This window comes from Chelonia mydas, chromosome 1 (assembly GCF_015237465.2).
Source record: "Chelonia mydas isolate rCheMyd1 chromosome 1, rCheMyd1.pri.v2, whole genome shotgun sequence".
In the NCBI taxonomy this organism is placed as follows: Eukaryota; Metazoa; Chordata; order Testudines; family Cheloniidae; genus Chelonia; species Chelonia mydas.
In genome coordinates, this window is record NC_057849.1 from 300,175,112 (window position 1) to 300,191,135 (window position 16,024).

The 16,024-nt window shown below is 42.8% G+C and overlaps 1 protein-coding gene across 6 annotated transcripts in view; it reads left to right on the top strand.

Moving 5' to 3' along the window:
* Positions 1-16,024, top strand: part of MDFIC (MyoD family inhibitor domain containing) — a 100,781-nt gene that overhangs the window by 58,245 nt on the left and 26,512 nt on the right. For 4 of the 6 annotated variants that reach the window (XM_037888897.2, XM_037888890.2, XM_043549796.1 and 1 more), the window contains one exon: positions 1,893-5,577. The exons of 1 other annotated variant lie outside the window; for it this stretch is intronic. In XM_037888897.2, the coding sequence (XP_037744825.1) occupies positions 1,893-2,140 (248 nt within the window). In that variant the 3' untranslated portion in view covers positions 2,141-5,577. Of the gene's footprint in view, positions 1-1,892; positions 5,578-16,024 lie in introns of those variants that run through there. One more of the 6 variants, XR_005223756.2, reaches the window with a different exon arrangement.

The following is a 16,024-nucleotide window of genomic DNA, read 5'->3' on the forward strand; positions in this document are numbered from 1 at the left end:
TGTTGCCTCTGGTTACATTTGTAGGTTAGCATGAAAATCACCTTGCAATAACTGTTTATAAATAGCTAAACAGTTTGGCATCAAGTGTTTTTGAAAGGACAGACTAACTTACAAGTGTACCAGTAGAAAAAACACTAGGACTATATTTTCTCCACTGAGTTATAAATATTAATCTAATTTATGTTTTAGTCTGTCTAATTTTCAAAACTGATTACCCATTCTGATCAGAGTTGTTTTACGTCCAAGTGAGCCGTTAATTTCTTACAACAAATATTCCACAGCTTTAAAGATGTTACCCTGTAGTGTCCTTTTTCTTTAAAAAGTCTTGCAACTTTAAAAGTTTCATTTGTGTTCTAAGTATTCATGTCTCTCACAGATTAAATATACTCCTCCCCAAATAGTATCTGTTGCTGAATGATGAACACAAAATCAAACTTGTGTGCATGATATATGGAGCTATATCGGGGGGGTTAAGCTGAGCATATCAGAACATAATGTATGTAATTGGGTTTTCTTTGGGTTGATTTTGATGACAATCTGATAAATGTATGCCTCAGTACTATAATTTTCTTCAGTGCTCAATGTTTTGCTGTTCTTCCAATCTTTGTGTGACAATTATTTGATGTGATTACATGTATTCATTATTTGGGTGCCATCTCTCCAACCGATGATGTGTGGGGTAGCAGTCAAGTGCACTTTCTCATTTACCATGTGTGACTTACTGGTGCCCATGACAGCAGGATATTTCAGTTCAGGTTTAGTTCTAATTTCCAGTTAGCTTTAAAAATTAATTAAATCTAATACTAATAAGAGAATTGTGCTGAGGAATAATTTAAAATGTGGGATCAGAACAGATTTTTTTCTTCATTGTTGAAAATGTAGATGTGTGTATGTATAGCATGTTGATATGGCTGGTTTTGAGATTGCTTTCTCTGTGATATCAGAGAAAGCAAAATCCTCATGCTGTGGTGGCATCTCCTTGGCTATAACTACTTTTTTCCATAAACATCAACAACAAGGAAGCACATAATTTATGCATAAATTATAAGCAGCTGGGACCAACTCTCAGTTCATAAAGTCTCAGTGTTCTGTTTTTGTCTTTGCCTCTTGAGATTTTGTTTCTGTTATGAATTATGTCTTATGAAGGTGGCTCTCAAAATAGTTGGGTTTGATTTGACTTGAAATGTGGGTTGAGGTATGGTTCTTAATTCCATTCCTCCCCCCAGCACCAGTTCTCCTGTCCTTAGTCACACAACTATAAAATTACGTGTAGCAAAGGTCCCCAATACAGTATGAACAGTAAAAGTAAACAGTACATAAATTGTATTGGACCTTTACCAGACAAACTGATCCTGCTACAAGAAACTAACATGTTCATATGCCAGCTCTGTGGTTGGTACCTTATATGGCACAGATATAAAATATGGTGAGTTTACAATCTAGAAGACAGATGCAAAGGTAGACCAAAAGGAAGCAGTCACTTTAGATAACTTGATATTTCTTTCATAATCAGGTAATTTATGGGTGTCATGGAAGAAGTAAGTTTGGACAAACATGAATGAGGAGATGATAGAGATATGCAGGGGGTGATGCGAAAACAAGAGGAGAGAAAGGACATGAAGCCTGGCATCAAGGCTAGCATAATTGACTAATGGAGGGCGACATACAAGATGAGATCCAAGATTTAAGCTGACTGTGTTGTGACCTTGAAGAGGAGGACACAAAATTTGAACTTCATGTTGCAGGGGAGGGGAAGCTTGGCAGATTGTAAAGCAGTGCCAGTAATTATTATGCGACATATTTGCACATAAAATGTAATACTGATTTGTCCTTTTTTCCCCTCTTTTTTTTTTTTTTATATGCGGCACACTACAAAACTGGTACTTACGAAGATTGCTGTGTTCACTGTATCCTGGCTTGCTTGTTTTGTGAGTTTCTCACCCTCTGTAATATTGTTCTGGGACAAGCTTCCTGTGGCATCTGTACATCGGAGGCCTGCTGTTGTTGCTGTGGGGATGAAATGGGGGATGACTGTAACTCCCCTTGTGACATGGATTGTGGCATAATGGACGCTTGTTGCGAATCATCAGACTGCTTGGAAATCTGTATGGAATGCTGTGGGATTTGTTTCCCAACATGAAATATTTGTATCTTTTTTTAAAAAAAATTCTGTTAAAAACTGGAGAGCTTTTAAAATTACTTTTGAAGAAAAATAAGGTAAGAGTCTCGCACAGCAACCTAGTATTTGCACTGTTAATTTGCTATGTTTAAAGAATCTTTAGAGAAAACAAAAAACCTGTACTTTAACAAATGTTTTATGGTTTAGTATGTGAAATTCTAGTTACTTTCCAACCCTCTTTGGCTTTGCAAATGGAATAGTTGGCTGCAATCAACTTAAAGGCCTGATACAACAGGCCTTGCTTGGTTAAAATAGCAATTTGAGTTAAGTTTTTGGCCAGAGAAAGGACTGCAAAGTAGCCTTAAATATTTTCCCCTCACCTACTTTAATGCTTGAATAGCCTTCCATACCTAACACACTTTTGCAGGAGTTCTTGGAAGCAAAATGTATTTATTTCAACCTTTTATGGTTTGAAGTAACTTTGGCCTATTATATTTTAAAGTGAATTTAAAATATGCAGTGGGAATGTACAATTGGTCTTGGTGCAGTGGTCACATTGCATGTTTCTTCTGTTTCGAAAGATTCCATTGATTTGAGAGAGATTCCCTGTGCTTACCATGGTGAATACTGATAATAGGTGAAATCCAGGTAAATTAAGTCAATGAGAGTTTTGTCATTGACTTAAAAAGGGCCAGGATTTCACCCACTGTCTTCCAAACCACAATAAACTTTTTATATGGGACCTGTATTTCCCTTCAGTGTCAATGTTACTTGAAGTGATCAACTTTAGAACAAGGTTTTGAAAGCCTAGGTGAACATGAAACATACCATTTCTCAGTTAGATGCTCAATCACGCTGATTATTTTAAGGAATATCATGAAAAAAAAAATTCAGATTCTAAACCTACTAGTTTTTGTGGCTTTACAACCACATTTCCTAATTTTAATTTTCTCTTCCCCCTCCCCCCCCCCCGCCCCCCCATCCTCCTTCCTCTGCTGTAGGAAAGACCCACACAAACAGGGGGAATGGGCAGTCAGAGGAAATAGTGAAACCAGCTAGAGAGGAAGTACTATCAAGTGTAGAAAGTAAACTTATGAAATATCTTATTCTCAAATATTGGTTCTTTTAAGTGTTACTTATAAACAGTATGTAAAGAATTTTCAAATAGTTACTTTTAAGCTGATTGTGTCGCTTTAAAACTGAAGGAACTGTAGTAATGTCTTTTAAAAACACATAGGATTCAATGGGCCAAATTTTTCTCTTAATTACACCATGTATATCTAGATTTTCTCAGTAAGTCTAAATTTTCCCAGTGTAATTGAGAACAGACTCTGGCCCAACTTAGCTAGTGATTACACAATTTCCAGATGTTGAGAAATAATGGTGCCCATTTACCTTAGCATCTGCTAGTTTCTCCCCTCAATACCTCTGCCTCATTTGTTCTGTTATGTAAACTACCTGTACGTCTTGATCTCACATGTTTAACTTTGCTATCTAGACTCCATATTTCCTGTTTGTAGCTTGTTGGTCCTAGTAGATTTAGATCTCACTACAACAGTCCTTGATGGGTAATATCACATTTCCTTAAAGTGAATTGACCCTAAAACAGTTCTTTCCAGTGTAAAGAATTCAATGTATGCAAATGTGACAAACTGAAAGAGCATGGGAATGTGAAATTCACGGTGAACACATGTGTTCTTACCTAGGGCCGGTCCTGTAAACACTGACTAGTAGTGCTTGCTACTGTGAGTTCTCACTGAAAATGATAGCCTTAAAATAGCTGTATCCTTCACAATTCTGTTGAACTAGGGAGGTGTTTCCTTCTGCCTTGACCTCTCCAGGATTGTGGTATATTCCAGGTCAATGCAGATTAATTCAGCAGGTATCTTTATCCATTTTTTTGACAGTTACTACAGTAGCTATTCCCATCTCTTTTTGCTACATATAGATAGATCCAGATTCTGATCTCACATTAAGGTGAACAGGTGTTTCTCCACTGTCACCATTTTCTAATGGTGTACCTTCATTAAGGAAGTGCTCAGATATTATGGTAATGGACACTATAATAAAAAACTACATTGTTAAACTGATAAAATAACTGAGCTCAGAATCAGGCCCATTTATGACTCCTTTTAGTCTGAACCTCACTGGGACGGGGGAAGAGGCATGCTGACTGAGTGGCAGTGCCTGGAGGCATTTTGCCTTTGTAAGATATAATGCCTCTGGGGAAACTGGGGGCATCACCGTGAGCAGTAGGACTTGCTGCACCTTGGGAAAGTGTAGACAGTGGTTCCCCCCAGCACAACACTTATGGATATCACCACGATGGTGTTGGGGAAATGTTCTCTGGAACCAGGTAGCACTAAAAACTGTGCTAACTGTCCCATCCCCTGTGTTGCTTAGCACAGCCAAATAAGCTATGGCTATCCCTTGTTTTGAATGCGTTTGTGAGTCAGGGGAGAAGGGTTTCCTATGTCTTCTCTTTGTGCCAGAGCAGTCACATTTTGGTTTAAAGATTTCTGGAAAACTGAACATCTGCATTATTAAGCTTTTAGTAAATATTGAATTTTAAGAATTGTTTAGTATTGTTCTTGAAAATAAATTACTATACCACAGGTTGCTATAGACGGGCAAACAATTATGGTCTATGCAAACTACCTTTTCATGGTTTAAGGTTTGTTTGTTCACTTAGATTGTTATACACACAAATGGTTCTGCTTGTAGGATACTTTACAAATGGAAATGTTTTGGGTTCAAAGTAGAAAAAGGTGGGAAATGCACGTATTTCATTTTTTTTCTAAAGAGCATAGTCCCAATATTGTTAAACCAAAACCAAGAAGAGCTCTGTTTATAATTTATATATAATCAGAATCTGGATATTTATATACCTAATTTTAATATTTCTCTTTGCCCGCTTGATTTGTGAAATATTAGGAAGTGAAAATACTGGCAGTTATAGGACATTTAAAGCCTTCCAATGACTTGGAACTATCATCAGATTATTGCACATTTAATTCTGAAATTTTTAACCGTGTGATTTGTTTAACATTTAAATCTATTCTGCTATTCTTTGTCATAGAAATATTAGCATTTTGTAATATTTATCTCTGCAGCAGAGAATATTAGTGAGTAGTTTAAAGAACTTTTTTAATATTTATATTCTTAAAATTCTCTTTTGTTATGTCCGTTCTGTAGGCAATCTTATGAGCACCTTGTGTAACAAAAACAAGCAGAACTAAAAGTAGACAATGTGAAAATGTAGTTTAAATAAAAAATCAGTACTCATCAAGTTTGTAAAATTTCTGGTGGACATTTCAGTGTTTCAGTTTTACAGTTTTCCAAACTGGCCCTGTTTTTTACAAATTGGTAAGTTACTATTTGTATTTTATATTAACTGGATCTGTGTAATTGTAAAACACTATTTTGAAATAAAAGAACTTTATTTTAAAACTTTGGAATACTTTGTTACTGTCTTGTTACTGTTTTGCATTTTAACATCATGTAGAAGTCTCTGCATACAGACATTGCTTTACGCAAGACTTCCTGCTACAGCTTGTAATCTTTGGGTGACTCACAGTGTGAGTGAACCAATATCACTATGTATAATTTTGCAAAGCATAGCAAAGAAATAATATCCGAAGAAATAACTTGGGACTTTGTAATATGGAATACATTTAAAATACATTTTATGTAAGTTAAACACTAGTGGGATAAATTTATCCCTGGTGTAACTCCATTGACTACAGTGGAATCACACTCAGGGTGAATTATTGTATTTTTAATATATTCACTGACATGTCCCTTTCAAATAACTAAAAAGCTACACTAAACATGGAGTAGTCGGTTCACAGTATTATTTAATTGGCAGTAAGATTAATGGACTCACGAGACTGCAAAAACTTAGGGTTCATCCACACAAGAAAATAGCATTGCTTTAATTTAAGGTGTGATTTTTTTTTTAAACCAATTTAACTAAACCAGTGCAAAAGGCTGTTTGGCACTTACTGTGGTTTAAACTAAGGTTATTTCAGTTTGGCTCAAATTGAGTGGGAACAGGGTTAAGCTAAACCTAAATAAGCCTCTCAAACTGAAAGAAGAGTGTCCACATGGCCTTTTACAATGGTTTACTAAATCTTTTTATTTAAAGTGATACAACCCTCCTGTATACATGAGACCTTAGAAAATCAAAAATAATTCTAAAGACTCTCCACCAAATGTTACTAATACTTTAGTTGCACTGAATGAAATTCTGTGCTTAAAAGGCTACACAATGAAATGTTGCTTTTGGGATAATAGCTAAATTTCTACTAGAAAATAATAGTTCATATAAAAATACTAATAAAAACCTCTACAAATAGCCGCGGTTTGAGGTTTACTCCAGTTATTCAGATATAATAGTAGATGGCTATATACAATAACATTTTTGGAGAACAATGTCTTCAGTCAAGAGGAGACCTGATCCACATTTAGGAACTTTAGTGTGCATAGTAATTGTATTTTAACACTAGTAGTTTATAGTAAAAACTGTTAGTTAAACTCAAAGGGAATCGCCATCTTTTAAGAAAAGAATTCATTTCTAAAGGGAAAAGCTTTTTCATTGTAGGTCTAACTATTTTATTATGTGATACCCAAATAATATTCACAACAACAGAGAGAGAGAGACTGTGTGTGTGTGTGTGTGTGTGTGTGTGTGTGTGTGTCTGGAGATGAACACTGTGGTTACACTGAGGCAAATCCATTAAAAGCCCTTAACAGATACCTTACAGCTTTCTGCAAAACTTCTGTTAATCTGAAATTTCTTGCTCCTCTCAGTCCTAAAGATGGCAAAGAGCTCTCTGCCTGTGCTTAGAACTTTTTTAGACATTTAGAAAACCCTGTCAAAATTGTCGCCATGTGCTCTCGTTAGGAATGAGAGAAGGCAATTCAGAGAATTCTCTCTCTGAACCAACAGTGGTGCAGGTATTTGGAATACTATTCAGAGCACCAGAGTTCAGCTTGGCTCAAGTAAATAGTGACCTGAGGGGTCCTACAAAAAAAAATGAGGATTCACTACGTGGAGACTAATCTTTCTCCCCTCCTAACCAAGCCTTCTGGTACTTGTATGCTGCTAATACTTTCCAATTCCAAAGGTAACAGGATGATTTTGACCCAATCTGGACATGAGGAAATTGAAAAGTTTCCTTAAAATAGCCATAAAAGTTATCCTGCACCTACTTGGACTTGTTCAGAGCACTCAGCTTTTTAGAAGATGAAGCTGACTACCTGTACAGAGATCTACCTATTCATCAAGGAGCTTTGTCATTAGCATTCACCAAATCTTTGACAGTGATTTTGGCACTGACTAGCTGAGAGAATGGTCTTTCCTCCCTTATCAGCCTTTGCCATGGTGAACTATTTCCACCACAGTTTGAGAGGAGTGCCATCTCCACTCTGCAAGATAGGGGCAGATGTAGGATTTGATTACAGGATCAGAGCCTGTATATGAGTTGACTTTTTAGTATGAGGATTACCTTTGTTTTTAAATTATCCGCAAGCAGTCTAATTTTGCCCTCTTGTGCCTATGCATTACAGTACAGTCTAAAATTCACGCTTTACTGAAGTACAAAATAGTACACAATATTTTTCTATAACCTTTAATACTCATGTAGCATCTTATTTATTTTTATTCTGGAATGCATTCACTGATTTCATTACCGTAATAGTCCAGGATAATTTGGCATCTTTTTTATATGACCCTCTAAAGTGTGTAGTCAGCAGCCAAACACTATCACAATTTTTTTTTTCAAACAGCGATGCAGCCTTCCTCAACTACTTCATCCCTGAGTTGCACCTTTATGTGCACTAAACAGACAGCATACCTAAGTTATATACCTAATGTAGGTACACTGCAGAAGATAAGATAGTTACTACTAAGTAAACTTAGGTCATCATCCTGCATACACTTCTGGGGACAGCTGGTGTAAATTATTATAGCACTGGAACTATGACAGTTTATACAATTGAGGCTCTGCCCCTTGATATCTATGGTGTTGCACACATGCTTAAATGTTTGAAGAGTCTAGACCTAAGATGGCCTATATATGCTAGCAAATATCACTGTTCTTTGAGTGCTTGCTCATGTCGATTCCATTCTAGGTGTGTGCGCGCCCACGTTCACAGTCGTCGGAGATTTTTGCCTTAGCAATATCCATAGAGTCAGCTGTTGTGCCCCCTTGAGTGCCGCACCCATGCGCTGGTATATTATGTGCCGCCCGCACCTCTCACTTCCTTCTTACCACCCATGATGGTTGATCGGAGCACCTCATCTTGCATTGCAAACGCGTTAGACAATGGGCTGTAAAGAACCGCTGTCTTCTTTGTACATAGTTTATAGGTAATTAGTTAGCCATTAAGTTAGTTTGGTAGTTAGTCGTGGCTGGGACTTTGCCCTGGAGCGGGGCATTCCCTGTTCCCCGGCTTCAAACCATGCTCGTCATGTGACAGGCCAATGCCTATTAGTGACCCCCACGACAGCTGTTTGAAGTGCTTGGGGGAGTCCCATAGAAAGGACAAGTGCAGAATCTGTAAAAACTTTTGCCCTAGAACCCAAAAGAAGCAGGATATCCACTTGAGGGCCCTCCTCATGGAGGCTGCACTTCGTCCTGTGTTGGAGCCCTCCCGCTCGGACCCCACGCCGAGCACCTCGGCATCAGTGCGGCACGCTCTGCAGCATGCTCTGCTGGCATTGGGCTCCGCACAGCACCGTTCCTCCTCACCGGTGCCTAAGCAGCAGCAAAAGAAGAAGAGCCCTCAGCTCCAGAGGGGAAAGGGACTTCAGGCAAAGGACCTATGTTAGGCTATGTGCCTGCCCCGGGGCTTCATGGGGGTACCGCTGCAGTCGGACCCCCCAGCCTGGCCAGGGATCGGACTCCAACTCCTGGGAGTGGCAGGGGACCCTGGCTTCTCCTAGGGCACTCGTTGCCTGAAGTGGACCCAGCGGCTAAAGAACAAGCAATGCGACTGGCACCGCACCACCCCCACCTGCCCGGAGGAGTCCTCCAGGGCCAGCGGCAGCATCCTCTTCCCTCCCCTCCCCAGATCCCAAGCCGCACGGAGAAAAGCATGTGTTTTCTCTTCTCCAGAAGAAACTTTTTCTATGCCCCATGCAGGTTCCGGGGTGGCTGAGCAGGCGATAGCACATACCGCCTCCTCAGCCACCCCAGAACAGGCATGGGGCATAATAAATCAAAAACTTCCCTCCAAACCCTGCAATTGGGGATCTGGTGGCTTCCCTGGCCTACTATACCCACCACCCATGCAGTACCCATGGTACTGGCAAGTCCCGCCAAAGATTGCTGTGGCGCAGGTCACGTTCACCTAGACAGTCTCCCAGATGTCAGTCCCCCACCGGGGCAGGATCGCTCGCCATCATGGCACCAGTCTACACCTCCCTGGTACCACTCATCGGGCAGGCACCAATCCTTGCCCTCATCTCACTGATCGCTGACTAGGGTCAATTGGCAAACTGAGGCCTCGATAGTCCTGTGTTGGTCACTGGAAGGGCAGTGGTCGGAGTCGGACTGGGAGTTCAGCCTCTTGGCAAGGAGGGGTGATTCGCTGCCGACCCGCGAGACCAGTGCAGCATCTGCAGCATGGCAGCAGGCACCGTGTCCTGCTCAATGGCCATGCTGGAACCCATGGGGCCTGCCCGTAATGCCAGTCCCATATTCCCACCATTCCTCCCTGGCTGCCTTGGAAAAACCGTCTCCAGCACCGCTGCACCAGAGTCAGAACACGGCACTGAATCCAATGCGGGGACAGTGCAGCAGGCTCCAACACCCAAGGAGCCATCCCCAGAGAGGGAAGGGGAACCCACCCCACGCCCGGTGGTGCAATCGTCGTTGTCTCCAGACGAAGTGCTGGCGGGTCCCTCCCAAATGGGCAGTCCCCCCAATGACTTCCAGGAGCAAAAAGGGTGGCTTAAAAGGGTGGCTTCCAATTTGAACGTAAAAATTGAGGAGTTCATGGAGGAATCCAATGACCTCTGTCATGTTATATCCTTCTCCAGGGCCCGTCCACGCAGAGGTCCTTAAGATTGCCAAATCGCTGTGGCAGATGCCCTCTTCCATTCTGCCTATTTCTAAGAAGGTGGAAAAGAAGTATTACATCCCTGCAAAAAGGTTCAAATATTTGTACACGCACCCTCCAGTGTGTCTGTTGTTAATGAAAGGGACAGGCAGGGCCAAGTCAGTGGCATGCCAAAAAACAAAGATACCAAGAGACTGGATTCGTTTTTCAGAAAAGTTTATTTGATGGCTAGTCTGCAATTTTGGGTGTCTAACCACCAGGCCCTGTTAGGCAGGTACAATTTTAATCTGTGGGACTTACTTAACAAATTCAAAGGGGCCCTCCCACAGGACCGAGCCCAGAAGTTTGCCCCTTTGGTGGACGAAGGCACAGTGGTGGCGAGAGGGGCCCTCCAGATAGCCTGGGACGCTACAGACTCAGCGGCTAGGGTGGTCGCCTTAGTGGTGGCCACAAGGCACAGCTCCTGGCTGCAGTCCTCTGGGTTATCCCAGGAGATGAAGGCCACCTTTGAGGCACTCCCATCTCAGGGGATGGGGCTCTTCTCCATGCTCATGGACTCAAGGCTCCACAGCCTTAAAGACTCACATGCCACCCTCCATTCCTTGGGCCTTCATACCTCTCAGCAGGACAGGAAGCGGTTCCATCCTCCAGCTCTTCCACCCCCCAAGTCTAAGTCCTGGGGGAGTCCTTGGCTGAGCACCTACAGGAGAAAGGATAGAGACAAGGGTCCTCAGCGACGACACCCATCGTTCTCCGGTTCGTCTGCTCAGCCTGGCTTTTCCAGGAGAAAAGGAAGCCAAAAGCAGGCATTTTGAGGGTGTGCTCGAGGACGGCGCCCCAATCACTTCCCAGGATCCACCCTCCCACTCTTTCCTCGACCGACTGTGCCCCTTCGTTTGGGTTGGTATCGGCTGACCTCAGACCCTTGGGTGCTTGAAGTAATATCTTCAGGTTACACCCTGCCGTTCATGGCCAACCCTCCCTCCCACCCACCTTCCCAGTCCCTTTCCAGGGACCCTTCTCATGAGCAACTTCTTGTTCAAGAGATCGAGAACCTCCTGCACCTGGGGACAGTGGAGGAGGTCCCTTGAGACATGAAAGGAAAAGGGTTCTACTCCCGCTACTTCCTAATCCTGAAAGCAAAAGGGGGCCTCAGACCCCTTTTGGACCTGTGTCGCCTCAACAAGTCTCTCAAGAAGTTGAAGTTTCACATGGTCTCCCTGGCCTCCATGAGCTTCTCCCTGGATCTCAGGGAGAAGTACACTGCCCTCAATTTGAATACTTTCATACTTCCATATTTCCATTTTCCCAAGGCCTAGGGGCTTCCTCCATTTTGTGCTGGGCCAGTTCACTTCCAGTTCCTGGCACTACCATTTGGTCTCTCATCAGCCCCAAGAGTTTGCTCCCTGTCTTGACTTGGGGCGATTAATAAATGAGAAAAGGTCAACCTTAAGTCCAGTGCAGCACATAGAGTTCATTGGAGTGGTCCTCGACTCTACTTGGAGCAAAGCCTTCCTCCCGGGGGCTCAGTTCCAAGCCATGACGGACCTCATCTAATCCATGCAAGCCCACCCTCTCACCACCATTCACAGATGCCTGCGATTGTTGGGCCACATGGCAACCTGCACTTACGTGGTCTGACACACACAGCTCTGCCTCAGGCCCCTGCAGACATGACTGGCGTTGGTCTATGGACCGTGTGGTCTGGGTCCCAGACCTGTATTGTTGTCACTCACCTGGTGGCAGAATCCTGAACTGGTGTTGGAGGGAGTTCCCTTCGTGGCTCCATCCCCGTAGGTGACCCTTGTTTCCAGTGCCTCGGACCTGGAGCGGGGAGCCCACCTGGGTGATCTCAGCATGCAAGGCCATTGGTCATATCATGATTGCTCCCTACACATCAATGTCAGGGAGCTCAGAGCAGTTCACCTGGTCTGCCAAGCCTTCCTACCTCACATAGAAAGCAGGGTGATCCAGGTTCTGATGGACAATACAGCAGCTATATTCTATATCAACAAGCAAGGCAGAACCAGATCGTCTGCCCTTTGCCAAGAAGCCCTCAGGCTCTGGGACTTCTGTGTGCAACATGACATTCGTCTCCTAGCCGGACACCGGGGTCACGAACACATTGGCAGATCACCTCAGCAGGACCTTCTCATCTCGCCACGAGTGGTCCTTCCATCTGGAAGTGGTCAGCATCATCTTCCAGAGGTGGGGGACTCCCCAGGTGGACCAGTTCACACCCAGGGAGAACAGGAAATGCCCCATTTTCTGCTCAATTCGAGGGATCAACAGAGGCTCCCTGTCAGATGCTTTTCTACTCCCGTGGTTGGGGCCTCTGTTGTACGCCTTCCCCCCAGTGCCGTTAATTCACAGGGTCCTCACGAAGATCCAGCAGGACAGGGCGAAGGTGATCCTCAGAGCGCCAGCCTGGCTGCGCCAGCACTGGTTCAGCACGCTTCTGAACCTTTTGGTGGCTGCTCCATTACAGCTACCGCTGAAGCCGGACCTGCTGTAACCAAAATCACAGCAATCTTCTGTAGCAGAACCTGGCAGCGCTGCACCTGATGGCTTGGATGCTGCATGGTTAAATGCCGGAGGAGCAGGAGTGCTCAGCTGGTGTCCAACAGGTCCTGTTAGGCAGCAGAAAGCCCTCTACCAGAGCAACCTACCTGGCCAAATTGAAATGGGTTGCTTGTTGGACCTCGGATAAAGGCATTCTGCCCGAGTGGGCCTCGCTGCAGTTAATCCTGGACTACCTTCTTCATCTCAAGCTCAAAGGCCTGTCCCTTTGATCTATCAAGGTCTACTTGGCTGCGATCTCAGCCTTCCATCTGCTGCATGAGGATAGGTCGGTTTTCGCCCAGGACATGACTTCCAGGTTCCTCAAGGGCCTCAAGCACCCTACCCACACATGAGGGAACTCGTCCCTCCATGGGAGTCTCGTGCTGTCAAGGCCCTTCCTCACGGGGCCTCTGGCTTCCTGCTCTCTCCTTCTCCTTTCCTGTAAGGTCACATTCTGGGTTGCAATAACATCTTCTCACCGGATCTCTGAGATTAGGGTGCTTACCGCAGAACCGCCCTATATGGTCTTTTACAAAGACAAGGTCCAGCTGCGGCCTCACCCAGCTTTCCTACCTAAGGTGGTCTCAGTTTCATATGGGCCAGGACATGTACTTACCTGTCTTTTTATACGTTGGAGGAGGAGCGTAGGTTGCATTTCCTAGACGTCAGGAGGCCGCTAGCCTTCTACATTGAAAGAACCAAACCATTCCGCAAGTCGACACAATTGTTCGTTGCAGTGGCCGACTGGATAAAAGGTCGTCCAGTGTCTGCTCAAAGAATTTCTTCTTGGATCACTGCCTGCATTAGCTGCTGTTATGATCAAGCGAAGATGCCACCTCCAGCGATTATCACCGCCCACTCAACCTGGGTGCAAGCCTCTTCGGCAGCTTTCCTAGCCTAAGTGCCTATCCAGGATATCTGTAGGGTGGCCATGTTCACCTCCCATTACACACTTGCCCAGAGGGCCCAGGACAATGATGGCTTTGGTAGAGCAGTACTGCAAGCCGCTAGATTGTGAACTCTGAGCCCACCTCTGAGGATCCTGCTTGCAAGTCACCTAGAATGGAATCAACATGAGCAAGCACTCAAGAAAAAACTGGTACCTACTTTTTGTAACTGTTGTTCTTCGAGATGTGTTTCTCATGTCCATTCCATTACCCGCCGTCCTGCCCCTCTGTCAGAGTTGCTGGCAAAAAGAAACTGAGCGGGCATAGCCTCAGCTGCGCCTAACGTACCAGCACATGGGCACGGCACTCAAGGGGGCACCACAGCCGACCCTACGGATACTACTAAGGTGAAAATCTCTAACTGCGCATGTGGGCGTGCACACACCTAGGATGCAATGGACCTGAGCAATACATCTCGAACAACAACAATTATGTAAGGTAGGTAACTGCTTTTTTTCTGTATGTGATTATTTAGTCTTTAGTATGCTGAGTGAAAAATCAATTTAATGGACTATTTGTCCTGCACAGGCAGAATAAAAATTGTTCAGAATGGAACTTAAATTATTGGGGGGAAAAGTATATTAGTTGAGAAATAGCATGTGATCATGTAATGAGATTATATTTATATGTAGAAAGAAGCAGAGTAAAGCTTTTATTGTGCAACCAAACTTTGGCATTTTCTGACTTTTGTGTGCTTAACCATGCAACTTTACCATTCTCATTCCCCCTTCTTTTTTCAAAAGAAAAAATATAGAAATTCTATATTGTCCAATTCTGTGGCTGAATACTACTGAAATGCCCCACCCAGGCATCTTATTAGGTCTTCAGGAGCATCTTATTAACCTTAGAAAATCTTTTTAGACCCCTCTCTCCTGCACTCCTTGGGCATGTATGGCATTTCTATGAAGTCTTTGCCTCCCTCGTTATGCACCTCCATTAAAGTTTTCATTGTGTAGCTAAGTTAGCCACGCTCTGTCAGCCATGCTTTCATATACACTATGGTCTTTTTAGTTGCATCGTTAGAGAATTTATGGTTCAATCCAAAGATTTCTCTTGATTTCATTGAGTTTTAGATCAGGCACCAAATGAGAGACTGGGCAAAATGTACTGAGGTTGCAGAGAGTGTAATTTTCAACAGCTACTACCTTGGACAAATTCATTAAGGAATTTCCACCAGAAAACTCCTTAATGAAGGCCACATTTCAACTTTGTACCCTTGTGTGTTTTGGTGTTAGACCTGGATTAAAAAAGAAATAAGGAACTTGTGTGTACTCCAAAATGTCTGAACTTTTCAAAGAAAGATTAAACTTTCCAAAGTAACTTACCTTTGGGCAGAGACCAGACCTGTAAAATTATAGTCCAAATGATCAAATTTCCAGAGTTAAATAATTTAAAAACAGTGGATGAAAATACAAATGTATATACAACTTTAGTTAAAGCACACCAATGCAACTTTAAATAGAACAGAACAAAAGCAAGCTTCAATACATAGAACAAAATGTGTGTTAAACATTCCAACTCATCTTCCTGGGTTTTGATATTTCCCATTCTTCATCTGTATGTATTCTAGTTAAATGATAAATTCAGCACGCAGTTCCGTCTTTGGGTCTTTTTCAAGTGATTAGCAAACTTTTGACACTATATAATTATAAAATGTTTCACTGCATATTAAAACTGTATTTAAAAATGCTGGAATCAACCATACACAAAACAAAACAAAAATAGCATGATTTCACACGTCAAACGTTCCCCAGTGCATGCTTTTGTTTAACCTGATCTCCATCTATTTTAAATATTTGTATTCCAAAGAAGAGAACAGGTAAGGACACATTCTTCCTTTGTAGATGTCTTGGACCCTTTTGACATGTCAAGGTATTTGTCCTATGGTAGATTAAATTCTTATATTTTCCATGTTTGGTGCTAGATCCAACTCCAAGAAAATAGACTTCTGAAGGTAATATATTTGGAGATCTCCAGCTATTATTAAGTAACCTACTATGGGTTTTCTGCAGCAACTGTAACTCAGCTATGTTTTAAATGTAGAACATGTAACGGAGAAAATGTATCACCCATGTATAGTCATAGATAATGCTACTGATGCATAGGACCCTGAAATTATGTGCACTTGAATAACTACACTCACTTGAGTAGAATTGCAGCATTGGATCCATAATGGATTTCTTCTTTCTATGACCACATTTGGCCTCCCTTACTCCTGCTGAGTAGTATCCCACTGCATGAGTGGTTTCTTTGAAATCAGTGGGATTAACCATGGAATATTGGACTACTGCTTCCTGAATCTGGGCCATACTGAAGTTGTCACATGGAG